Consider the following 26557-nt stretch of genomic DNA (forward strand, 5'->3'; position numbering starts at 1 on the left):
CTGACTTATTAAATAATTGAATTTGCATATTTTTGGCATTGCAGTGTGCACCTGGAGTTAAATGGTGCTTTATCTGGTACCCCTGGTAACCCAAATACTGCAGATGAAAGTTTCACATAAATTTTTCACAATTCTGAACAGGTACAGGTTTTTTTGCTATGGTATTTTCTGCAACACTCCCACAGCCATAAACTGCAAGTTCTAATTAAGTGTTACAGTTGTTCACAACAGGCTTAAAATGTAGATGGCTTTTTGATGGCAAAGTGGTTGAGGTCCTTGTGTTGCAGCAGAGATCTGCTAATGTGTGTGTGATTCATGGCATTCTCCCTATGACAGAAGGGCTTTCAGAAGCTGATTGCTTTGTGGTTTCTTTAACAGCTCCAATACTTAAAGAGAGCTGAAGACTTTTTTTTTTTAAGCCTTAACTTAAAAGTTCATCTTTAACAATATCTCATGCTTGTGAATCACAGTGTACAAGAATATAAAGTGTATGTTGGGTGCTTTTTGAAGTTGAGTAGCTGATAACATCTTACTGTGGTTCTGGCTTTGGGAATAATTCTATTCCGTTGGCAAACGGTGGTGATTTTCAAGTCCTTTTGTATACTTTTGTCTTAACATAAAAAGAATCAGTCTGTGAAGCCTCTGTGAGGTAGGGGAAGAGTTTCCTGAGTTCAGTTCTGCATTCTGGATACTGAGGAAAAAAATAAAGCCTTTTTACAGTTGGTTTCTGTGTAGCTGCAACTAAACTGGATCCCTCAAGCCTGATACTTTTCATCTGTCTAATTCATCTCAAAGCTGAGCTGCATCTTGTTGCTGGATTGCCTGCTGCATGCACAGGTGAAACAGAATTCTGATAACCTTGTGAATAACCTGCCTCTCCCACAGGTGAGCTGCAGTCAAGAGTACCTGAAATAATATCCACTGCAGCAGTGGAGAGGTACGTGGTTGATAGTTCAGATACATGTTGCTGTTAAAGGGGAGTAATGAAATAGAGGCTTAAGCTCTTGAGCAATCAATTATAAATGTGAAAAAAAGCCTATCTTGCATCATTTTCTGAGATACAGCTTTGAAAATTCAGACTGTGGGTGGACAAATGCCGAGGCCCTGGTCCTTGAAGCTCTTGCACACCTCTGTATCCACGGGAGCTGGGCAGGACTCGCTCCCTCAACAGGAGCTCTGCCACTTTGGAGAATTGTCCCGGTGCCAGTCGCGGCTCCAGGCCTGAATGCCCCTTGAAATGAAGTGGTTTCGATTCTGTTGCTGCGTGCTTTGAACAGAGGCTGCATTGTGTGTGCTGTGCTCGGTGTCCAGCCATCTTCCCACTTCCCACCACGCTCCTCCAGCTCCCAGGGCTGCCAGGGAAGTGCCAGGCTCTCGCTGATCCATGTTCTGGTACCTGTTCAGTCACAGGCAAGTGCTGCAGTGTGCGGGCTCTGTGCTTGCCAGGCCTCCCCCAGCTCCTGCCCGTGGCCACCTGCGGGATGGGGGCTCTGCCTGGGGAGGGCCTGATGCCCTGGGGGTGGGTGGGTGTATGGAATCCATAGGAAGTGGCCTCGGGAGCACTCTTGGCTGTGGAGGTGCTTTGCCACATACAGTGCTGCCCCTTTCCCTGCGGGATGATTGGTGGCAGCTCGCAGTGCTTTCCCTGTTCAGGCAGGTGTGTTGTAGCTGCAGGGCTTCACACACCGACGGCAGCCATGCTCCCACCACTCCTATCACCACCTCTCCTCGAAGATGCAATGAAACAGTGGAAGTCTGTGTGGAATTATCACAGACACTACATTACCAGTTGAGAATCCTTCCCACTATCCCCACACCCTCCTCCCTCCTCTGTGGTCTTTGATATTTTCCATCACCAGTACGGTGTTAATGTATTTGCTGTGTGGATTAAATGCGTTTGGGTGCTGTGGACATGCCTGGAATGTGGTTTGCCAAGCTCTTGTGTCGTAAGGGGATGTAGAACGTTGCTTTCCTTTGCTGCAGACTCGTGGTAGAGATTTGCATCTGGTAGATTGGCTTTGCACAAAAGAATAAACAAACAGCGCAGCTCCCTTGTGTCTGAGAGAGCAAAACCTGCACCATGCTCAGATTTCAGAAAAAAAAGAAAACTTAGAGAAGACCTCACCTTTTTTTTTTCCTTAAAAGAAATCTTGGGACAGTAGAGCTAGTCAGTCAGAAGACAGATGAACATGGGGTCTCTGGAGCCTGCCATGAGAACAAAACAGAAATTCAAGTGGGAATAGTTTCCTGTTGGATATGCAAGATGATCCCTTGAATATATGGTGATGGCACAGGAATTTCCTCTTTAGTTTCTTTTTCTATCTCCCTACAGAGTCAGTTCCTACAGTAAGAAGAATTTCAGAGAAAACTCTGGCCTAAGCCACGTGTATGTACTCATGCAACCATCAAAGGAACAGTGCTGAGTGTACTGTGAGTTCCTCTCTACCCCTGCCCAAAACACACAAAAAATTACAGGCTTTGCCTTTTACTTCTTGAATAACTCCACTTTTAAATCTGACTCCTAAAACACACGGCTGGGGTGGGCTGTTGTATATAATGACATCTTGTCTGAAAATGTATGACAAGAGCCCTGGAGGAATTTTGCAGGAATTGGGAATGGAAATCTATAACTGCCTGCAAGTCAAAGATTGTTGATGATTATGTGTAAGCATCATTCTCTCCTCTTGCTAAGCAAGCTCCAGTTGTGGGCTTACTAGGTTTGAAGTTTTAGCTCAAGAGACAGACAATGTGTCTACCTCCAGGGCAAGCTCTGAGGAGCAGGGAGATGGGGCAGGAGCTCTGCAAGGCACTGGGTTCCCTGGCTGTTCACAGCTCAGAGCAGGTCCAGGCTGCAGACCTTGTCAGGGTGGTAAAAGTTTTGGGTTGAGCACGGCTGCATCTCAGAGTTGGGTACTGAGGGGCTTTTGTCTTTGCACCCACTGGCAATCAGTTCTAGGAAAGTTTTATCAGCAACCACAGTGTATTTTAGGAAGAGAAAGTCCACTCTTGTAAGAAGTGCAAGCTGAAAACTGCCAGGGAAAAATGGATTTGTCTTTTTTGTGCTTTGCATAGAGATCCTGATGCAGGTGACCAGTTTGCAAATCTTCCAGATTCTGCATGTTCTGTTTGGGACACCAAGGGTTGAATTTAACTGATGGAACTGGAAATGAGTTTTACCATAGACAATGATGGGAAATGCTAAATAACCTGGAGCGAAGGGTGAGGGAAGCAGTCGATCTTTGTCAAAGTTTAGCACTCAAACAGAAGATTTTGGCTTCTGGGCCCCTGTTGTAAAATGGGGTTTAGTTTAACCCCACCCTCCCTCACCTCCAGTGATGATAACGAAATGTTTGTGTCCAAATCAATAGGCTGCAGTGATGGACACCAAAGAAATGCCCTGGAGTAAATGAATAATTCTGTATTCTGAACAGGGCTTGGCTGGTGTTCAGTAAATACATTCACTGTGTGGCCCAGACACTGTGCCAATGAAGAGAAAACAGAAGAGTGACTAGCAGCTCATTCAGCAATCACTGTCTTCAGTGCATTGAATGTATGGAACTCCAGGCAAAATAACTGGAGGTCATGCTATAACTCCAGTTCTGTAACTCATTTAGAGTAGGCATGAGTCAAATTTGTACCAGCAATTCTAGTCCTGGCATGTCCCAGTGCCAAGGACTGGATTTTACAAGCTGAACATTCTTAAGTTGTCCTGTTTTGTGGGGGTTTTGTTTGTTTGTTTGTTTATGATTTAAGTTTATTTTATTACCTGTGTTGTGTATATATGGTGTAAGAGATGAATCTGTTTATGGACTGATGCAGAGAAATAGTACAGATGAATGTTTGAGGAAACTAACTGCAGGTGTAAACAACCACATCCTGAATGGAGCCTGGTTGGACCCTTCTTTAGAGGTGTTTTCCTCAAAGTTCACAGGAGTGATCTGCCAGTTAACTGGGGAGGCAGGAGGGATCTGTAGTGTTAGTGGCTTTTGAAGATGATGGTTGTTTCTTGCAGTTTCTGCAAGACAAAGGTGGAGTCAAGATTACCATGCGATTTTCCCAAAATATGCTATTGTAAAGACATTTGTTTTTAAAAGATAAGTCAGAGTGATCTGAGGAATTTCTTTTTTCTAACTACAAGAACTATAAACAAATCTGTAAGTTATGAGGCAATAGTTGAGTCCATCACTAGATAATGTGTGGTCAGTTTGACCCTGCTGCCTTAATTTAGGAGGTCATTTTCAAACCACTGTAAAGAAGGGCTTTGTGCTGCCTTAAAGGGATATGGGCAATCTCTAAGAAATGGGCATACTCACAGAGACAATTCCTTTGGCTCAGTTTTTGTTTGGTTGTTTCTCTTTTGCTATCTGTGGTGCAGTAAATTAAAACAAAAACAAGTCTGGACTTGGCATGCCTTTGTAAATAAACTGCTGTGCATGAATTGACAGCTCCTTTGCAACCAGGTTATTTATAATAAAGTTTGTTATCCTCCCACCAGAGAGCTTGTTTTGCCCAGTATTAAGAGAATGCTTATGGTAACACCTCCCACCTCTGTCTGCACTGCAGCAGTTACACAAAGTTCTCACCATTTCAATTGTGTCCTTTCAAAATCTCCTTTTGCTGCCTGCTGGAGTAGATGATTTCAATATGTGAACTAGAGATTAATACGTCACCTCTGCTTGTTTGCTCTGCACAGCTCACCTTACCTGTATCCGTTCTGCTTCACTCCTCCCACAGAACTGCTTGGGGAACGGGAGGTTTCAGCTGCTCCGAGTTTCCCAAAGATCCGGTTTGTGACGCTGGCTGGTTACAGCCGTCACTTCCTGACAAAGGTAAAGAGCTTTCAAGGCTGCAGTTGGTGAACTGGAGTCTCCTTCATGCAATGTCCTTTCCCCCCTCCTGTTACAGATGATCTCTCACTGTCCTCCTGTGTATGCAGCTCTCAAGGCAGGAAACTGCCTCTGCCTGTGCAGCTGTGAGCATGGGGATTGTTCAGAGCAAAGAGGTTTTTGAGTGTCTGCAAAAGCACCTGTAGGCCTGAAAACATTGTCATGGCAATGATCTGATCATGGCTGGTGTCAGTAGGGAAAATGTATCAAAATTTTCAAACTTGTTCTCCTTACTGGTACAATTTCACTCTGGCCCAAGCTAGCCTTAGACTACTACCTGTTTTCTCTTTCTTTTCACCAGCTAGGAGCAAATAGGTAGATGGGCAACTCTAATTACTTAGCACCTGTGTACTTGACCTAGTGAGAGGATATTCAGGCGAGCATTTTCATTCCTCTGGATGTTTTTTATACCAAATTGAAACCTCACTTTTCATATGTGACTCAGAATGAAGCAGGGATGGCAGAATGGCTGGCTGCCTCAACTGAAAGGTTTGCTTTGCCAATGGTGACATCATTAACAGAGAGAAAAGCAAAATGGCCTAAATGTGGGCCATGCCATGACCAGTGACCGCAGCCCTTGGCAATTAGGAATGCTGAACAAGAAGGTTAATAGAGAGAAATCTTTCCCCCCATTTTCCTAAGGGCAGAATATTGCTGTCATGGGGGAGAGAGGCCAATGAATGGTTTTCACAGGGACACAAGGAGGGAGACACCCATCTAGCTCATGGATGTAGTGACAACATCAGTGTGTGCTGTACAGCTCGTGCATGCAGCAAAGTCGTGGTGACCCCGGACATGGAATAGTCTCAGCAGCCATGATTGCACTTGCTTGGCCTTTGTTCCAGAACCAAAACAAATGAAGTATCTTCTGATTCAGTAGGGAGACAAAAGGGACTACTTAACTCTTGCATTAGTACAGTTATTCAAGGAGCATTTGTTTCTCCCAGCACTTGCTCCTTCCACATCTGTGGACTCGGCAGAGGGGCCAAGTCATTGCTTTGGAACAGCTCTAGGAGTGAAATCTCTATGGGACACACCCAGGTCTGGAAGATAATGTCCATCCACCACCTGTTTCTCTTGCTCAGGGCCAGGGCTGGGCATCCCCAGCTGCATAGTCCCACTAAAGACAGGGCAGCTGCCAAATGCCTTACTGGAACCTGAGGAAACAGCGCTGTGAGCACAGGTTTGAGTCCAGGGGACCTCATTTCCTGCAGGAGGAATATGGGGACCCGCAGCTTGAGCTATGAGGTCTGTGTTTCTGTGACATGATCTGCCACGGAGAAATTAATCTCGGTGTGAGGGGCTTTTACCCTCAGTGCTGTTGGAGCTTGGAGCTGGGCTGTGCTTCACCCCAAGCCTTTCCTGGCTTGTAGAGGGTGCCCAGCGCATGGGAGGCTCCGTGCCTGCTCCTGCCCATGGACAGCCCAGCCCTGGGCGATTGCTGAGCCAGTGGCGGCACCTGCCGGTGTTCTGCACAAAGTTCTGGATATTGGTGAGGAAAACAAGCAGCGGTTGAGAGCAGGACACATTTTCAGGTATAGAATGCAGCGATGAGGGTTAACGAGCTTCCCCTGCTTGCTGTGGGAAAATCCCTAACCACAAAAGAAAATCCCTCCAGGAAGGTACAAAATATATCTAAAACTCCCTGTTTTCTAGGAAACTCCCTCTAGATATTTGGGCAGCATGTATCAATATAGCTGTAATAATTTGCACAAGATGAGCCCACGTTCAGAATCCATCTAAATGCTATTTATTTCCTGCACTGGAAGCAGTGGGATTTCTCTGGTTACACTGCCTTCTGGAATATTTCCCTCGGTAAATTTTACTGTCATTTCATCTCAACTGAGGTTTAGGCCATTGCCACGATGTATTTCTGTCTTAAATAATTACTGCTTGTGGTAGTACTGCTAGGTGCCTTTAGCATTTCCACAGCAAAGAAAAGGAACAGCTTGGTCCTGAGGGCCCATGGATGTACAGGACTGGGGGATGGGGCACAGGTTAGCAGAGCACCAAGAGGTGGTGTGATAAAGTACACTGAAAACTTTTACTTTGTTTTCCTAAGTCCCCAGGATATTACCATTCCAATTCAGTGTTTGTGCCAGCTAGTTGATAGTCAGTTTTGTTTCCCATAGATAAGGTGAGAATTTTCTCCCTTTTTGTAGCTTCTTGTTCCCACTAAGATATTCACAGGACATTTACCAGTTTTCAACCACATTTGACAAACAGCTATTAACTTCTGACAATTTCAGGCATGGTCTTACAGAAGAAAATGACCCTTTAACTGCCCTTACTGAGGGGAAAGGCTGGCAAGTTCCTTGCTTGGTAGACCTCAGGTCATCCACGCTAGGCAGGAATGAGGAGAGGCATTGCAAATGAGAGTCATTAGTACTGCTTCTCCCAGAACTACTTGTTCTATCTGAAGATCTTGTATCTTTTATTGGGAGTTGCTTCCCTCCCATTAAGTCCACAACATTCATAGCATCTGCCAAGAAAAAGTCATGCCCTGCTGTCCTGGGCATTCTTGCACTCTGTACACTGCAGCGTGGCAGATGTTATTAAGGCTTGGATAAAACTGTGAGTGAGGCACTCTGTGCAGCATCTGTGCTACAAGAAGATGAAGATCGCTTGTCTCGCTGCGGGACGCTCCTCAGGAGGGGTGTAGCAAGACGCCAGTTCAGTAGCTGTCCTTCCTCCTTGTGCTAAATCTCCCAAGCCTCTCCTTTAGGTTTGCTGTGAACAAGCAAGGATTTCCAGCCAGATGTCTGCCTGATTTACGCCCATGTAAATCAGGGCTGACTCCGAGTCTCTCCTATCTTCGAGCTGTCCTGGTGTGTTACAGACCTGCTGTGCTGCACCTGTGCTGACAGCAGCGTGTAGGGCAGGAGGGTGCAGACATCTCTGAGCCAGAGAAGTGTGGGCTGGTACAGCTCTCTGCAAAGCTGCACATTGTGGCTCAGCCTACATTTGCTTGGAACCAGGCCCAAGCTAATAAACCCAACTAGATTGCTTCCAGACCCAAGCTGGCCCAGGAGGAGCCAGTGCAAATGTCACTGTGCTGTGCTGCTTGCTCTGAGCTAGCTTAATTGTCTCTGCGGGCACGGGCCGGCTCCTGCACCTGCAGGGCAGGCAGGGAACGATGCTTGTCCATAGACTGAAGCACTGAATGCAGCTAGAACTGCATCACCAGAGTGACATCTTGGCCAGGCTGTACCCACCTCCAACACATCTCCTGCTTCCCAGCCCCTGTCCTTGGCAAGGCTATGCTCTCTCCCGCTGCTCCTCTGTGACATGCTGCAGTGGCTGTGGCTTTCGCACACAAGTTGTTTATACGGCATCGCCAGCTGCTCAGTGGCGAGTTGGCTCGTGGCTGTGCATTGCCGGGGCAGCCGCATGCCTCAGCAGATTGCCTGGGGACAGGTACGAGGATCCTCGACGACCGCGGGCAAAGGGAAAGGGTCCTGACCCATGGCAGCGGGAGGGAAAATCACGGACCTCTCGGGAGGCAAGTGGGCAAATGCAGGGACTGTCCCCACCGGGCGGCTACGGGGAAGGTGCGGACCCGGGGCGCACCTATCCCCAGCCTGACCCTCCTACAAACGAAACACGGGGTACCCGCGACCCCCCTGCCGCGCTCCGTGATGCGCAGCCGGAGCCGGCCCGCGGCCGTACCCCGCTGCCAAACCCCGAGGGGCGGCCCCGGCGGCACAGCCCTCCCCCTGCCCGCCCCGACTGGCCCCGCCGCCGCGCCAGGGTAATGGCCCGGGCCGCCTGCGCTCTGGCAGCCGGCCCTGCGGCGGGGGAGTGGGGCTGAGCCCGTGCGCCCGGCGCGGCGGCGGGAGCCGGCGGGCAGCGCGTCCCCCCGGGCGGCCCCTCCCAGGTAGGAGCGCGGGGGCGCGGCTGTCACCGCGCCCGGCCGGGCTCTCCCCCTTCTCTCCCTCCCTCGGGGACCGCGGTGAGTCCGGTGGTAGTGAACCCGCTTTGCCACCGCGTCCGTGGTTGCCGGGGCGGCCGCTGTTCGGATGCCTCAGCTGAAAGGCACCGGCCTCCAAACAACCCGCCCGTGTGCCGGGCCCCCTCCCCGCCCCTCCCGGCCGCGCTCGCCTTCCCGGGAGCGGCTCCGAGCAGCCCGGCGGTGTTGCCTAGAGAGGGAGCGAAGCCGACGCGCGGCACCGGCCGCCCCGTCCCTTACGGAGGAGCCGCCGCCGGGCTCCGAGCGCCCCGGGTCCTCCCCCGTCCGGCCGGTGTGTGCGGGACAGCGGGCGGGGACTGAGGGCACAGGGGCTGAGGTTTGCGGGTTCGCGCGGCCGTTATCGGCCGTTGGCGGCGCGGGGCTGAGGCGGGAGGCGGCGGGACGGAGGGCACGGGGCAGAGGCGGCGGGTCCGGGGCGGCCGCCCGCGCTGACAGCCCGTGTGCTGCTCGCTGCAGGACAGCGCCCAGGGCCCTGGCCGCGAGCGGACATGCACTGTGAGCTCACCGCGGCTCCGAGAGACAGCGCCCGCCTCGAGGTGACCGACAAATGCCAGGGAGCGCCTCTGAAGGATCTGCCGAGGGTGACTCGTCCCGGCGCTGCTAAAGCTCACTTGAATCCTCAGATGTCCTTTAAAGTATCTGTCAGCAACGGCAGTGACCACACGGAGCCTCAGCAGAGCCCACCTGAAATGTCAGCACCTCTGCTAGATTTCATCCCCAAACGACCCAGCATATTCGAGAGGATCCCGATTCTGCCCAGGGCGCAGGAGCTGCGATGCGCTAGAGGCTCGAAAGATTATTTCCAGCAGCAGAAACATCAGAGCGTGAAGGGTGAGTTTGAAAATGCATGAACTGAACACTGCCATCACCAAAAACCTATTCACCAAACAAATAAAAACGTAACAAGCTTCACCCTCCCCCTTTTTTTCCCCTCGTCAGTGTGTTTTCTAACTTGTTTATTTAACTTCAAGCTTTAAAACTTTTTTTACTGAGCACCTTGGAGGGACAGGATAAACCAGACTGTGCTTTGCTAGTGTGAAGCTGAGTGTCTCTCAATAATATTTAAAATATCTTGAGACCAGCATCTTTAATTGTCCTGAGCGGGTGCTGCTCATGCGGTCGCGTCTCGAAGGTTTTGGGGTTGGTGCTGAAGACTGAGCTGGTCTGTCCCGCACCAGAGAGTGCTTTGGGATGTTTGTTTGTGAGCGTGCCTGGCTGACAATAAATGCCTCGTTCTTATTCAGCAGTTTCACCACGGTTGCTTAGATTTTGTAGTTGGTATTTCAAGGAGGTGTTACGAATGCTGGATTCAGGCGGTGAATCCTCTGACTTGGGAGCTCCTGGTGCCCGAAAGGTCAAATTCTGGTAGTTAACAAATGCCTGATTTTCAGCTGTCATCGTTAAAGAAGTGGCACTGAAGTAGGGTAAGGGGTTGCCTACTAAAAAATCTGTTAATTACACTTTTCAACTAGAATTTATTAACTCAGCTGAAATTTGTTAATCAAAATTCAGTTTTAAGATAATCCCTCTAAGGTAGTACTGGATGGGTTCAGAGGGAATTGGAGCATTTCTTTATGCTGCAAAGTTGATTGCAGAGACTTATGTACACCTAAGGTTATTAACATCAAGAAAATGTTTTCTGTGATGTTAAAAGGTAATTCCCTTTTTTCTCCTCAGTCCATTCTCATTCTCTGTTTTAGATACGTACATGCAGTTATCTTGTCGGTGTAAGACTGTTCTCACTGGGATTGTTTCCAGTTCTGTCCATTCTTCTGAAAATTAAAAGTAGGCTGCATGCCCTTGGACTAGTGACATTTTCTTTTGTGAGCTTGTTACCTAGGGTGATGGCACCTTTCATTGCCATGAAGTTATGTTAATGAACACCTCGATCTGTGCTAGGTCTGTCCTACAGACTCTAGGATGTGTTTGTTCATCACCACTGAATACAGACAGAGTGGAGCAGCAGGTTATAAATTACCTTTTTTATTTTTCTGTTTGTTAATGCTGCAATTCTTCTCTCCTGATTGAAAAAAAAAAAAAAGGTTGTTAATGTTTGGCAGGAATGAAATGAAGGTCTGTTACACAGACTGCTGTTTGGAGGGGGGAGAAGGAGGATTCACATAGTATAAAGGGAGACCTACAAGCTCTTGTGCCACTGTGCTGCTGCAGCTGCTGCCTGTGGAAGGGACTCGAGGGGTGTTCTAGTCCCTTGTGGTCCCACGGGTGAGGTTAGTGCCACTTCACAGGGCTCATACTAGCTTAAAATCCTGCCCATGCAATGCCCTGTCCAGGCAGATTGTTAAAACACTTTTAAAATCTTTTTTCCTTTGAGCTGTTTAGCTCTCTTTTCATGCATGTCCCTCTTGCTGTTGCAGAGGGTAGGGGTGTAGGGAGGGAATCAGTAAGAATTTAATTTTGCATTCACTTGTGACTGTTACAGTAGAGATGTAGGTGGGCATGGGAGAAGGTTCCTAATTCATCCTTCCTGACTGATCAATTTCCCATTTTCACCACTGGGGGAAAAAAAAGGGTTTTAAATTTTGTTCCTATTTTTTTTTAGTATATTTTCTGTCCAGGGTGTTACCTTGTGGTTGCTTCAGTGTATGGGTGACTTGAGTCATGGGAGTAAGTAGGAGGTGTCCACGGACAGGATAGGGTTCATTTAACTGAGCAGGAGGGTTTGATGGATAATGTTGGATTTTTCCAAAGATGGCAGCACTGAGTTTTTTGGGTGGCTTCCTGTTATTTGTTGGAGTTTTTTGTTTAGTTTGGTTTTGCCTTCCTTCCCCCACCAATAAGACATTTTCAGGAGGAGTTAGGGAAATTTAAATTTAAAGTAACATTCTGAGTCTGATTTAAAATGTGTGGGATGTGCTGCTCCTTCTGACCTGGACAGTGTCAGCAGGTGCTTTCATGTCCACTGGGGCATTTTGGAGTGCTCACTGTGCTCCAGCTCACAAATCAGAGTGTATGTAAAGTGGGCACTGCTGCAGCCAGGAGAGCTGCTGCTCTTTGAAGGAGCAGTGCAAACCATCTCCCAGCCCTGGTTCTCTCGGGAGGATAAAGGACTGGGATTGCTGCATGTAATACACCAAGATAAAGCTAAGAAGTGGAGGTGAGGGAAACACCCAGTGAAAGGTTTTGGGAAGGAAACTGATGACATCTTGATTTCAGACCATCGTGCCGTGTGTCTCCTGTTCTCCAGCCCCAGAGTGCCATGTACCCAGTAATTCCCTCTGCAGTCTGGGTTAGATTACAGAATGTGCCTCCTGGTTTTGGTTTATCCACAGTTGAAGCTGCGAGTAGGGAGTGTAAAAGACGCTCTCTAATAAGAGCAAAACTGATTTTTATAGTTGCCTGTAAGGTTTTTTTCCCTAAACAAATCTTACTTTAAATTTTTTTTCCAAAAAGAATGAATCAAAATGATACACTGCTCTGCTAATAAAAAGGGCAGCTTTGAAGTAATCACAATGGGGAAGAAGTATCCTGCTGTTGTAATGTCTCCGTGGTGTTACTCTGATGCTTCACAGTGTTTAAGTTACGATCCTGCAAAATGCTTCCGTGCCTGAGCAAGTCTTTCCTGGACTTTCTGAACAGCGAAGCAAAAACTTGAGGGGTTGTAGTGGGGATTACTTCTGGGAATCACATCATTTGGGTCTAAACCTTTCAAGATGGAGCTGTTGGTTGTTTGCTGAAAATACCAGTATTTTGGGATTGTGCTTCATGTTTTTTTTCTGTTTGGGAGCTGTTTAAAATAAATGCCCAGTTTTCACCCCGCCAACCCCTTCTGATGTGGCTGGCTGTGATAGGCACCACGCTTTTCTTGGTCATTGATTTCCCTGTGTGTCACAAGGCAGAGTATTTGCATACAGACGCTGCTTTTCAGAGGCATTTGGCATAGAATAACCACTGTAAGGTATGAAGTCCATTTTACAGTGTTTTCCTGGGATTCTGTGGCTTTAGTTCTGTGTTGTTGAATTTCATGCCTATGGTATTGCAGTTTTGAAAGTAACACAGGGCAAAATACTTATTGTCTGCAGAGAAGCAGCTTTTGGGAAGGCTTTAGTGGTGACAAAAGAGTGATCTATAAAGATGCCAAATATCTCAGTTTCTAAATGACATTGATTATGGTTGTTACCAGGAAACACTTCTTTTCATTCTTTTCCAGTTTTGTTCAGTGTACCTAATTCATGACTCAGTAGAAATGACGAGATTTATCCTGTTAGCTGTGCCACTGGGAAATCATCCAAATGGCCCGGACCTTTGCAGCAACCACTTCAGATATTAACTTACAGTGGGCAAAACAATAAGCTGGTCAAGTTGCAGTAGTTGGATGTTTCCTTGTTGAGAGTATGTTTTATTCAGACAAGGAGAACTGGCTTGGATTTTTTTTGTTTGTTGTTAACTGTAGCTGCTTTCAGCAAACATACAACCAATGTATTGAAACATATTAATTTCCTTCTACTGTTGAGGACGAGAGGTAAATCTTGCCATTTAATCCCCCTGTGACTATTTCCTTGGTTATCAGGGCTGTCCTTGTGAAAGTAACAGCTTATATTATAATATTATACTGTTGGGATTCTAAGCAAAAATATATACTTTGGTTATTAGGTGCATTGGCTGGTCTTGGGCCTGATCTTGCCATTTTCTTTCTTACACCTTGTCTGTGTTCACCTGAATAATCTCACTGGAGCAAGTGTGACAGCCTAGAGCTGATAAATATGATGTGAGCTGATAAGGAGACAGAGACAAATTCACTGCTATGGTGATCTCTAAACTCAGTTTTATATAGAGCTGTACTAATAATTATTTATTTTTACTCTTGCTGCATTTGAACTCTGCTACAAAAAGGAATTGAAAGATTCGTCTGAACAGAATGTTACAACAGTTACAGAACTATATTTTTATTTCATGGTCTTTTTTTGTTGCCTCCGTTTGTTTTTTAACAGAAAAAGGAGAAGAAACTGCAAATTGGAGAATGTGTTCATAAATTCATTTGAAATAAATTGTGACTGTCCTCTCCTCCCTTAAACTGCCTATAATGCTTACTTGTCTTGAATAGGCAAATAACTTTCAGTTACTTGCTGCTGAAGGAAGTTCTTCTAATGATTTGTGTTGCAAAATCAGCCACTGACTTGAAGATGGGACTTTCATGGAATTCATTTAAAAGAGGTTTAATTGTATCTAATCATTAAATCCATTGTAATTTAGAAATCGTTAGTGGAGAATATTTAGCAAATACAAACCAGGAGATCTAATGATCAACCAGTCATATAAAGGCATTCAGTACTTGTAAAAGCAAAAAAACTTTTCTGCGTTATGAAAAAACTACAGCTACTGGAAAAGCTCAAGGGAATAGATGTTTTATCTCTTTTAATATTGTGTAGAATTGTATGGAATAACAGATAACATCAGATTACTCTCAACAAGGAAATAAGTCTAATCACTGGAAGAAAATTTTTTGAGTTTCGTTTGAAGGAATAGAAGTTAAAAATAAGAAATCACTTGTTCTATCTTTGAAATATTACAGTAATGCAGGTTACATACTGGGCTAAGTGGAGTGAGAAATAAAATATCCTTTCTTCTTTTATAGTAAGAAAAAAATTAAAGTCTACATCTTGCAAGTAGTTAAGTATGTACATTACTGTTCCTCTGAACAGTTTCATCAGCTACAGAGTTTTTTACATACAGCATTCTAAATTATAATTTAGATATAACCGAAATACATTCTTTGTATAAGAGTTAAAGCCTGTATACACATAAACTGTTAAGTGTATGCTGAGGATCTTTAGTGTATTTGGGATCATGTTCTGGGAGGGCTTCAAGATTGTTTTTAGTGAAACTGCTAAATTTAAAATGAATGTCTTCTAGGAGACTGTACTGCTTCATTGCAGTAAAGTACTTTGGCTTTTAGTTGAATAAGAAGGACAACATTTTACCCTACATTATTAATATCAATAGGAGTCTTGCCACTAACTTTAGATGGGTCAGTATTTCAATCCCAATATTGCAGAAGTTCTTTTTCCTGTGTATAGGGAAAAACTTGTAGGACAAATAACAAGGTTCTATTAAATCCATGTGTAAGCTAGGAAGTGAAATAACGTATGGTCTATGAGAGAAATCTGTAGTACTGTGAGTATAATTTCCATACTCGGTACCATAATTACCACTATTCTAGAAGTTCTGCCTTTTAGTGATTCTAGAACTGTCGAAGATGTTGATGGCAGGGTAATTGGAGAGGCAAAATAGATGTAAACCACTCCATTTTGCACTCCAGATTTCAATCATTGTATGTCAACAAGCTTGAACCAAGCGTGCAATCTAGTAATCATTTCACAGTGCCTGAAACGGCTTTTAATAGACTGGGGTTTGTTTGCTCTTTTTTTCCCTCAGCCACCCAACGTTGTTTCCCAGCACGTTGCTGTAACTCAGAATACAGGGTTCCAAAGCAAGGGCAGTGCTCAGTGACTGTGGTGCAGCGTAATCTTTCCCCATAAATGTACAAACAATAGCAAAAGTATGTGTTTGGGAATATGGCACAGCTGTTATCTTCTGCCGGGAGCAGGCAGCGTTACAGTGACATAGAACGACCAGTTAGAACCACTCCGGCCGTTTTATTGCCTGTAAATGGGGCGTGTAAAGAAAAGCAAGGGCTGGTCCCTCCATTCAGATAACCATCGGTGCAGACCAGCCCGGCACTGCCTTTCTGCACAGGCTTTGAAGAATAGAGGCAAAGAGTTCCCCTTTCTCCTTCCCCTCCTATTACATTTCTGGCACCCTGTATGTGAAATCTCGGTTGGAACCTGAACTTGCTGTTCTGAGAATCTGTGCTTCACTGGTTACCTGGAACAAGGACTTCTTTTTTTTTTTTTTTATTGCAGTCATTAGTTTGACTATATGAAGTGATTGTTAATGATTATTTGCAGACAGAGGACTGCTTGTAAAACAGATGAGACATTGCCAGAGCTGCAGTAGGAAATTGATCCAAATTCTATATTTTAAGTTATTTTTGAGCATTACAACTCAACTCAAAGTGCTTAAGATCTTTTTATTTAAAGCAACTGTTTTGCTTTAACTCTAATAATGATGTTTGACTTCTCCATCATTATGTTTGAATGTAGGTGATTATCTTACCGAATGGATTGGTAAGGAGCACTGTGATTGAATTTACGGCACCAGATTTATTCTAAAGGTTAAATGAGTGCAAAACATCATTAACTGCATTTAATTCTGGCATTTACATGTGTGATAAGAGGGCTTTGTGAGAGCTGTAGAGTTGTTAGTTGTTTTACAATGAGGAGAAAGAAAATTCATTCTTGCATGTTGTTTGCATATTAGCCAGAGGGAAAAATGACACTAAGGCGACATCATCAAATACAGTAAAAATCTAACTTTTTAATACAGATGTCCATTGTTGTTTTAAGTGCTTAGGGGGTTGGTGGTTTGGTTTATTTTGGAACTTGCTGAACTATATGAAGTGTGTCTCCAGGGGCCTGGTATTTTAATACCTTGTAGAAGGTTGTATAACAGTAGATGATGTATTTTGCCTGCCTTCCAGTGCTGTAAATAAATTACATGTGCTGGCTTGGGAGAACGTATGTGAGGTGTAAATCAAAGGCTAATATAAGAGGAAAAATACTAATTAGTGATGTCTTGCAACAGGTTAGATTTTCTTTAATCATTTATGTATAATCAAGAGATATAAGAGCAGTAATATGTATAAAAATGTTAACATAAGACTCTTCCCTAGAAGGGATAGAGGGTCTAGGATTATTTAAAATAGTAAGTGCTGTGATTCACTGCTTTTTCACAATTTGCTATGGTTAAGTTGCTTAAATACTGAAGTCAACAATCCCCTAGGCAAAGAAAGATAATATAATTTTAAGCGTATTGTTAAAATTGAAATTTGATAGCTTCCACTCTCTAATCCTATCTAAGTCTTGGTTGTATTAAAAGGAAAATAGATACATGTGTCAGTTTTGGAGCATAATCTTTCTTTTGAGTTTAAAGGATGATAAATGTGCTTCAGACAAGCAACACAGCAGTTTATTGGTATGAATGTTTTGCTAAATACTACATGCTTAACGCAATCCCCATTCCTTTATAATAAGTTTAAATATTAATTCTTTGGAATGCTAGATGCCTAAAGCTAGATAGAAATGCTGTGCAGTTTCAGATATCTAGGAGTGGGCTTGTGAAACAGGATATTTAACTGGGAGAGATGAGTAGCACATTTCAGAGTTATTAGGGCAGAACAACAATGAAAGAGGATGACTTAAAAAGTTACAAAATTGTTTTCTGTGCATGAAGCTTAAATACCTTAGAGTTATTTATTTGAACCACAAGAGTAGATTTCCTATCTATGTAGGTTCTAGATTGCATTTTTTATTATTATTTTGTTTAACTTCTTAGCTGCCTGCCCCTCTAAAGCAGCTGGCTTTGATTTAACCTGAATCCTTCACTGAGAGGGAGTGATCAGTCACGATGACTGCGAGTTGTGCTCTTTGATGGAACATCTCTGTAGTGACTGAGGAGAGGAGACTAAATAGGAACAGGAACAGTGCTCAAGGGAAGCAGCAGTTTATATTCAGAAGGGCTCCCTTCACTCTAAGGTAGCACTTACTGTTCCTGCCTACCTTCCAGTCCCCATCTGTGCTGGACAGAGAGGAGAGAGTTAAAGTGAGAACAGATAAAAGAGGAAATTTTTGTTTTATTACCCAGTATTTTCTGGGAAAATCCCAGAAAGGGTTTAACATAAGATTTCATAACTCTTGCTTTGCCCTGCTGCTCCTGATGAAATTGCAGGGAGTTGGCTTCAGGAGAAGGCCAGTATTGAATATTTTTGAAAATTCCTTCCATGTTCCTTTGAGACACAGAAGAGAAGATCCAAGTGTTGAATTTCTTCTGGAGAAAAAAGGGTGCAAGCCCTTGTAGCCCAGTAGCTCAGGTGCCAAGGTCAGTTAGCACAGCATGTTCACCTTCAGTTTTTCTTGTGTTCAAGACCATACCTGGGTATAAAGCTGGTGTGGTCAGCCATTGTATGTGAAACAGGCCAAAGTGGTGAAGGATTGTGCCAGCAGCCAACATGGCTGAGTATATAATTATTTTGGATTAACAGGACAAGGGTGCTTGAACTCTGTTCTGGACTACTATTTTTTATCATTTTGGGACAAAGCTGTGTACTGTTCATTATATGTATACAGCAAGAGCACAGCAGAGTGTGGTGTAGAGAAGGACAAGCCGGTTTTGGAACCAGAAACAGGGCAGTTCTTTGGGCAGACTCTCGGGGCCAGCTTAATTGTCTGTGCCGTGGGACAGAGTTTGTTGGTTCAGGTGCAGTGTTGGGATGGTGTGGCTGTGCTGTGTCTGAGGTCTGATCTGCTGGTGGTGCAGGACGTGGCTGTATCAGCTCGGGGTGGCACTTGCTGGAGTGTGGCTGCAGCCCCTCTGCACAGCATGTGCCTGGCCTGGCTTTCTCTCCTGCCTACATGGAATTAGCTGTGATGTTTGCCCCTGTTGGGGAGTTTTTGTAAGCATGAATGGTGGAAAGTGCAAAATCCATCTTTGTTATCTTTGGGAGAGTCAGGTTTTTACCAGAACATTTGAGTTGGGCTTGTTGCTGCTTGGCACCTGGATTGTGCTGTCAGTTGCGGAATTGTTGCAGAGGAACAAAATCTCCCGTTTATTTTAGCACTTGATGTGCTGAGGTGAAGGAAAGGAGGCTACATTAAGGGAGCTGTGTTCACATAGCCAAGAATAAAGTACCTGTTGAGAGGAAAATTTCTGCCCTCCATCCCCCAGTTTTCTGAGTTGCTCTTGCCTCCCAGCAGATGGCAGAGTCTCTTAGGGTGCATTGTTCTTGAGGCAGAAATCGCCCCATGGACTGTGTGTCTCTGGGCTTTTGAGGCACAGGTGGCTGCTACAAGGTTCTCAAGATCCTCATCACTCTGGCAGAACACACTTTGCACACAGCTGAGACTGTCTCCAGGACTTGAACAAGAAAAAGCAACACTAAATTCCTTCTTTCTGGATATCTGATTGTTGTAATGTTCAGTTTCCTTGAAGTTATCAGGGCTGGTTTATGTTCAACTGAAACTGAACTGGCCTGATCCCATTGTCCCTAACACTGGTGTAAATCTGAAGTGATGCCATTTTAAATCAAAGAGTGGATAAAAAGGAGGCAGACTTGAGCTCTGGAGGGCTTATGCATAAAAATATGTCCTCTAAGAATGGACTCAGTTCACTTGGCAAAAGAAAAAGACATCTCACACTTTTAATCTGAACAGTTTGCTTCTTATTTTTCCTCCTGCCAATTTACCACAAATCTGCTTTTATTTCTTTTCTTTGACTTCTTGAGCTATTCGAGGTTTGCTGACTTGTCATAGTTTTGTGGGGATAAGCTACAGACAATGTGTGGATGGTTCTCCTTTCAGAACAAAGATCCCCATGCATTTCAGCGTCTCTCTGGTTTGGATGGATATGCAGGAAATTTAAGAGGGTATTTACCACTAGAGCCCACTTGCTCTTTCCCTGCCCTTGAGTCTTAGTGACCTTTTCTTTCTACTCTCTTGGCCTCCTTACTTTGCCACTGTGCTATTAGTTTATTTTTAAATATATATATAGGAAGGGTTGTAACTTACTTGAATTGTGGGCTAAATGAGTGGAAGCATGGCAACTGGTGTAAATAGCTTTTGGTCTGCTGAATGTGTAAATACTCAAAATCTGTCAGGGTGATTTGGCTGGCTTTTATTGGAATCATTATTCATATGAGATCTCCTTTCTCTTATGCTGCATCCTGTCAGGAGCCATTAGGCAGAGATTGCTGGCATAAGTACTCAAACTGCTTTGTCAAAATGCACTTTTATACCTGTTACTTTTACATTTGTCAGTTCCATAGATATTTTTACAAGTGGATATGTTCTGGAAGATTAGTCATAGAAAGCTAACATAAAGGGACAAAAACCTAGAAGGTGAGAGCAAACCACTGGGATGATTAATCATCATCAGTGTTTTGAGCTGAAATGTATGATAGCATTGGCTACAAGTGCAGCTCATTTGACAAGTTAGAATGAAAACACTGGTGTGTTGCAGAGACTTGCAGCCTCAGCGGTACCCAGGTTGAGTTTCTCAAAATGAGACTAACCTGCTTGGGGAACTTTCCTTGCTACAGGCTAATGTTAATGCCAACAATAGATTTTTTTTATTAGCTGCTGGAGAAATTGCTGGAAGACTTGAAAATTAAGAACAGTAAACATCAGAGGTGATAAAGAAGTTTTATGCATGGGGTAGATGTTTCGGCAGCAAGCAGTCACTCTGAAGAGACAGGGAAGTAATTTTGGATCCTAGATAATAACTTGAGAGAAAACTTGGTGAAAAATAGCCTCATAGCCGGCTAGAGTTTAGATAAAAATGAATTATGACACTAACTGCTACTAGAGAAAACAGTCTGGGAGATGGGATACAGGTTCCAGTGTGAAAGCTGCTGACTGTAGCATTTGCTAGTTTGCTGAGCAGCCCTGATTCAGAATTTGTTGTATGTGGGAAGGAGCTTTCAAACTGAGTGATCTGTAGATCAGAGTTACAGTTTGTGTTTATGGTGCCCACACATCTGTCAGAGGCGCTGATCTTGTTCTGGTCCAGAAGGAAATCTCCTGTTGCATCCTTTCTGAGCTGAGTATGGCTGTAGGTTTTCTCTCAGTAACTAAACATTTTGTGCAGTGAACTTGATCTTCAGCACCTTCTGTGTCTTCTAGATTGGTTTATTCTTCCATAGGGGTTATGTGGGCTTGGCACTAGGAAAGATACTTTCTAGGACAATACTAATTTTCTGGCATATGGTGCCCAAGGATGGCATGAGTTGTTTATCACTGGAATTTTTAGACAGGCTGATGGAAATCCTACTGTAGAATGTAATACTTCGGGCCCAGCTGTCTTTCCTGTGGCATTTTTAATTCCCACATTCAACTGCTTAGGCACTAGAGTTAGAAGAGGTCTCTCAAGCTGTAATAATCCAGGCTCCTATGCTCTTTGACTTGCTCAACAACGTTCAAATCCCTCCTTGTCTAACGTTGGTGTTTCTGGCCACTCATTTGTTTGTCAAGAAAACACTAAGAAGGCATACAATAAAAACCAGACTGAGTGAAGAGCTCGAAGAGCACCAGTTGGAGAGCCAGTGGTGGGACAACTGGGCATGGAAAATGATTGATTTTATGTGCAAAGCAGTTGTGAAATGTTCTGTGGCATTCTGGGGACATGCCATTGCTAACAAATGATTGCCTGTTGGGGATAGAAAATGCCAGCCATTGTTCTGAAGAAGGAAATAGCCTTATTGATACTGAATTAGGCTCACATTGAATTATTATTCATTTGCAGTGCATCCTGTTTTCCAAATGCACAAATTAACTGAAGGCCTGCAGCACTGTGGGCCTTTAGTTGTTGGCTGTATCTACATCCCTATGGTCCAGGTGGAGTTTAGACTGTTTATATGTGGGGATGGATTGTGGCAGGAATTGGCATTAACAGAGCAGCTGAAGGAAGCTGTTCTTCTTTTTAAGAGTCCATCAAGCTAGTTCTTGTTCTGCAACGAGCCTGAGAGTGAGGCTGGCAGAGGTACATGTGCCAGTAGATAAGATTAGCTTCTGGGATGCATTTTGAATTGTCACATTCAATGTTGATGGCAGAAAAATACTGGTATAGAAAACAATATGCCTTTTGAAAGGAATAGAAACTGACTTATCTATAGAAATTGAGATGCACACCAGATACAAATATTTTGTACAGTGACAGTGTTTTGTATACAACTGTGAAAGTTTGAATTTAGTTCCCAGTGTATTTGAATAGTTTCTGCTGAAATCCTAACAGAATATAGAAAGCCATTAGCAGTAAAGTTTGTTCCTTCAGTTTAAGGGAATATTTTTATTTAATAAAAATCAGGAAAGTGACTGGCATTTGACATGGATTTCTTGAGATGTCATCAGGACCTGGACAACAGGTATTTTCTTGTGTCATACGTATGAAGCAGTACCTTGGCATGGAGGATATAAACTGTTTTTATAGGTGGGAGGCTGTATGTTCTGGAATGCAGTGACACTGAAAAGGATTGGGATGTCACATCCAACTGGTATGAGAAAATAACGCTTTTAATAGGGTATGAGGTGATATGATACATTATTTTAAAACTTAGGGACGAGATGTAATTCTTCTGTAAATTATTATTCTGATTGCAGGAAGATAGATTAATGCTCAGACTTTCTTAAATGGCTGTGAAAAATCAAAGGATTTGGAGAAGAACTGAAAGATGCTGACCCGTGTGTGGTACCCATGGGCTAATGGAAGATTACAGGGAATCTGGTCTGTTCCAGAGAGGAGAAACTTGAGGGTTCTTTTGAGTGCAGAATGGTATCTCATGGCTCAAAAATGAGAATGGTAAAACAAGAAGGAAGACGGGTTTTTTCACTGCAAGGATAATAAACCTGGCACGGTTTAGGAAAGGATAAACCTTCTGGTATTCTGAGAGACTGAATGTTCCTGTGGAAGAAATGATTAATTTCAACCACAGACAATTGCATTCAGTGGCAGAATCACTAGGTGGACAAGCTGGACCATGCCAAAGGCTTCCACTGTCAATCTGTAAAAGACCAGATTCCAAACCTGGTGCTGCAGTTCCTTCGTGTGCCCTCTGCAGTGCAGTCCGTGGGCCTGGCATCCAGATGAGGCCAAATTTATGCCCTCATTCTGGATTTTGTGACAAAGAGTAGGGGACGGACAGGGAAGGAGGAGCATTGCCACAAGCACAGTCACACAGTTTGGGCAGTAGTTATGGCAAGGGAATCACTAGCAAGGAATGTTTCCTCCAAACCCACCCTTTCTTTCCTCTTGTTATGTTTCTTCCTTCAGCAAACAGCACCACTCCTCCTGGACTAGACAAGTCTGTTCAGAGATGTGATGGAACCTGCTCCCTCCCAGGGCCTGGGCTGAGACCAACTAAAACCAAGTGCTGGGTTTAAAACCTGGACACGTGGGGAAAGGATAACGGTTGTGATAATCTCTTGCCTGGCACTGACGATTTTCAACATTAATGTCTTCCCTTTCTTTGTTTTCTGAAATGAAAACAAAGGCTCAGCCTCCTTCCTAGCCCAGCAATAGTGACATACTAACACAGTTATTACAGCAAACATTTTGGCCTTCTCTGGTCATGATGTTTTCTTTCTGTGGGGAGACTGAAATACTAACTCACAAATAATGTCTTCAGAAGTCATATTAGTCACACATTTTTAAGACATTCCAAAATCATACCAACCTCCTTCTGAGCTTGTCTGTTGCTACCAATGATTCAAAGTTTTGAAAACTCTCCTTTAGTTTTGATTTACATTTTGGTCTTGGGCACTTGTTATTTCTGGCAAATGCCAGCTCAGTTTCATTAAAGAAAAATCTGTTTTACAGCCACGCAGCTCAGATCTGCTGCGCTTCTAATAATTGATGGCTGGTTTCCTTATTTCCTGCATTGTAGAAAAATAAGGACCTTGTTAGATCCAAACAAGCCTGCATAAAGTCACAGTGTGAAACATCAGGTTGGGGGTGAGCAGAGCAGCTGTGGGCAGGTTTTACAACTTTGGGCTACAGTTGGTCGAGGCAGCCAAGGGAAACTGAGGGATACCCATGTGACTAAAATTCAGCTGAGTTCTTTGGCTCCCTGGCCTGAGATTTATGTTTGTGACACCTTTCCCTCTGTCAGTCTCTGGGCCAGACACAAGTCTGTCTGTCTGTGTACCTAGGGCTCTGCACACCCTGTGGAGTGGCTGCTGTGCCTGCTCCTTGCTGTGCCACCACGGGACGTGTCTATTCCCAGTGTTGGCTGTCTTGCTCCTACAGCCCACAACACTGTGTGTGTGTGTGTGTGTGCCCTGGGAGAAAGCAGCTGCCATGTGGTGGAGATGAAAAATCAAGAGCAAACACTTTCTGAATTTCTGCAAGTGGGCAAATTAATTTCAATCTGAACTGTCATCACAAGGGCGTTTTTTGCCTTCCCCTTTCCTTTGGGTGGTATCTTTGATTTATATTTCTGAATGAGGCAAGTGATCACCCTTTGGTGCTAAGTTCAGTTTCTTTATGGATTTTCAGTTGCAGAACCCTGCCACATTAATTTTGGTTAATGTGGTAGCTTTTTTAGATTTGCTTGGGGTTTTTGTTTTATGTTGTTTTAAGAACCAGAGAAATTCAATGGTGCCTGTGTCAATTAAAAACATTCTATTAGTTTTAAGGAGTAGCTAATGTCTCTCAGGTATTCTTCTACAATGCAGTACCTGTCAGATGCTTCTTTGCCACTCTGTAAGCTGTAAGTAGAGACAGGATCCTGCTTCAGAGATTCATGGACTTAAATGGCTCCTAGGAAGCCAAGCAGTGATACCTGAGCAATGTCATAAAAGGTGGTGTTTTGTTTTTTGTTTTCATGCATTTATAAGGTCCAGCCTGTTCCCTTTGAGAACAGAATGGCTACTTTCAGGAAGGACAAATGTGTGATGACTTTCTTAGACGTTCCTTTGAAGGACTTGCCCCTCAAAGGAGGTGAAGAAGAATTTGTAGGAATTGTAGAACTACTGGAAAATCAAACCTTACAGTTTGCTTTACTAAAGGCATGATGCTGAGAGATATTCAAGCACCTAACTCCCATTGGCATCTGTGGAAATTCAGTGCCTAAACAGTTCTCTGGATCTGGTGCTTGATCTTCTGGCATTGAGTATTACACACTTCTTGCTTTCTGTGGGTCTCCTTTTAAGGCATCTTCTGTGAGTGGTGGAATAGATTTAATTTTCAATTCTTCCCATCGTGAGTTCCAGCAGATGATGCAGACAGCTGCCTAGAAAGCTGTGCCATGTTATAATCTATTGTTCCACCAAGGAGTTGAGGCCTACTAGACAAGCAGTGGGGTGGGAGAGTGAGTCAGAGAAAATACACTGCACTTCTATTAATTGTTGCTGAGGGAGGATGGGGCCAACCTTCAGGCACTGCAGCTTTGTTGAGTGGGGAACTAGAGTGATATACTCATTTGTTTGAGTGAAAATCCAGGGAAAAGTGGGAGATTTTTGTTGGCATTTCCTCCACTCAGCACTGATCTTATCATGCTGGTTTAGTAGCAGAGCTCTTGTGGCTCCTTGCCAGGTGATACCATTGGAGTCTGTCTGAGATACACAAGATAAAAGATCTCAGGTAATTACAAGTATTATGACTTTCCTATCAAACTGTTCTAATGTGTAGACTCTTAGAGTCTTCTGACCCAGAAAACTATATTTCTTTTAAAAATCCTGTTACTGAAGGAAAAGGAAACACAAGAGCTGGGAAGTGGGACTTGATGTTTATAAGGGCCCTGAGAGCAGCCGTAATTAGAGTAGGTTTTTGGAAGAGACTTGTTCCTTTGCCAGCAAAGGGCCTTGGTGTTCAGCCAGGTTAGATGTAGCCTGAGAGTAAGCACTTGGGAACTGCCTACCATACACTGGTTCTGTGTCTGGCACTGAGAGCACGAAGCGTCCTCTCACTTAAAATATTTCGTGTACTCCCAGAGTGCCCTGTGAAACACTGCCGAGGGCTGAGTCACTGCCCAGCCATTTGGGCTGGTTCTCTAAACCCTGACTTGTGAAGGGCTGCACCGGAGTGCTGTGATGGTGATCCCTCCTCTGGGTGCTGTGATGGTGACCCCTCCTCTGGGTGCTGTCTCATTCTTGTGGCACTGTGCAATTGGCAGTTCCAGTATGGCCCCCCAGTTCTGGTAGTGTGGCCAGCTGAGTGATGTGAGAGCCAGGAAGTTCCTGGAATCCCCATTGTCAGCCTCTTCCTTGCATTCACAGATTCACAACTGCTTTGGACATGAGTATAGGCTCATCTGCACAGAGGTAAATGGGACTTGCAGGATCTAATATGTGGGTGATCAACGTAGTCATTAAGGAAAAAGACCTAGATATTCTTTATTTTCTTTGTAAAACGTCAAAATTGAACTCTTGAGTTATAAACTTGTTTCTCAGATTTCAGAGTGTATGAGAGGAATACATTTGACTTCCTATCCCAAGGTCTCTAGAGCTGTTGTCAATCCAATTTTCCTGGTTTTAGACAGGAACCTGAACTGTCCACCATATTCCAGATCCTACAGAAGTCAGTGGGTGGGACCTCAGGAAAAGATGATAGCTTGTGGCAGAGCTAAATCTGAGTGAGTCACCTAGGACACAATAGGAGCTGCACAGAAAGGTGCTGGGGCATGGATAAGGGACCCCAGTGAAGTCTCTGGCCCTTGTTTGTAGAGCAGAAGGAGGGGCAGGGAGGGTGTGCAGTGCAAAGCCCACTGGATGTCCGGAGTGAGAGACTGGGAAGGAGCATATGGAGGGTCTAATCCAGACTGTGGCTATTGCAGGCACTTGGTGCTCAGTGAAGGGAGCATCTGTCCCATGCCACCCACAAAGCCTGTAACAAACTGAGAGCAGTAGGGGAAAACACCAAAAGCCACAAACTGCTGTGTGCCTTAAAGAGCAGGAGAGATTGAAAGCACTGACTACAACCCTGGAAAGGCTGGGAATTTCCTTAAATAAAAATTCCCAGATGACCCAAGCATCAAATTTGATCATTGCTGTGAGTACCAAAACCTTGTACCTCATGCTATTTGTATGCTTGGACAATTGGAGAACTGGTAACAAACTGGTGCCCACCAGTGCTGGGG

The 26557-nt window shown here is 44.4% G+C and overlaps 1 protein-coding gene across 3 annotated transcripts in view; it reads left to right on the forward strand.

The window, feature by feature from the left end:
* The first annotated feature begins 9319 nt into the window (after positions 1-9319).
* GLIS1 (GLIS family zinc finger 1) overlaps positions 9320-26557 on the forward strand; it is a 179239-nt gene continuing 162001 nt past the window's right edge. For 2 of the 3 annotated variants that reach the window (XM_014870607.2, XM_088169682.1), the window contains exon 1: positions 9320-9687. In XM_014870607.2, the coding sequence (XP_014726093.2) occupies positions 9345-9687 (343 nt within the window). In that variant the 5' untranslated portion in view covers positions 9320-9344. The remainder of the gene's footprint in view (positions 9688-26557) is intronic. The other variant, XM_088169683.1, reaches the window with a different exon arrangement.

This window comes from Sturnus vulgaris, chromosome 9, assembly GCF_052056855.1.
Source record: "Sturnus vulgaris isolate bStuVul1 chromosome 9, bStuVul1.hap1, whole genome shotgun sequence".
In the NCBI taxonomy this organism is placed as follows: Eukaryota; Metazoa; Chordata; class Aves; order Passeriformes; family Sturnidae; genus Sturnus; species Sturnus vulgaris.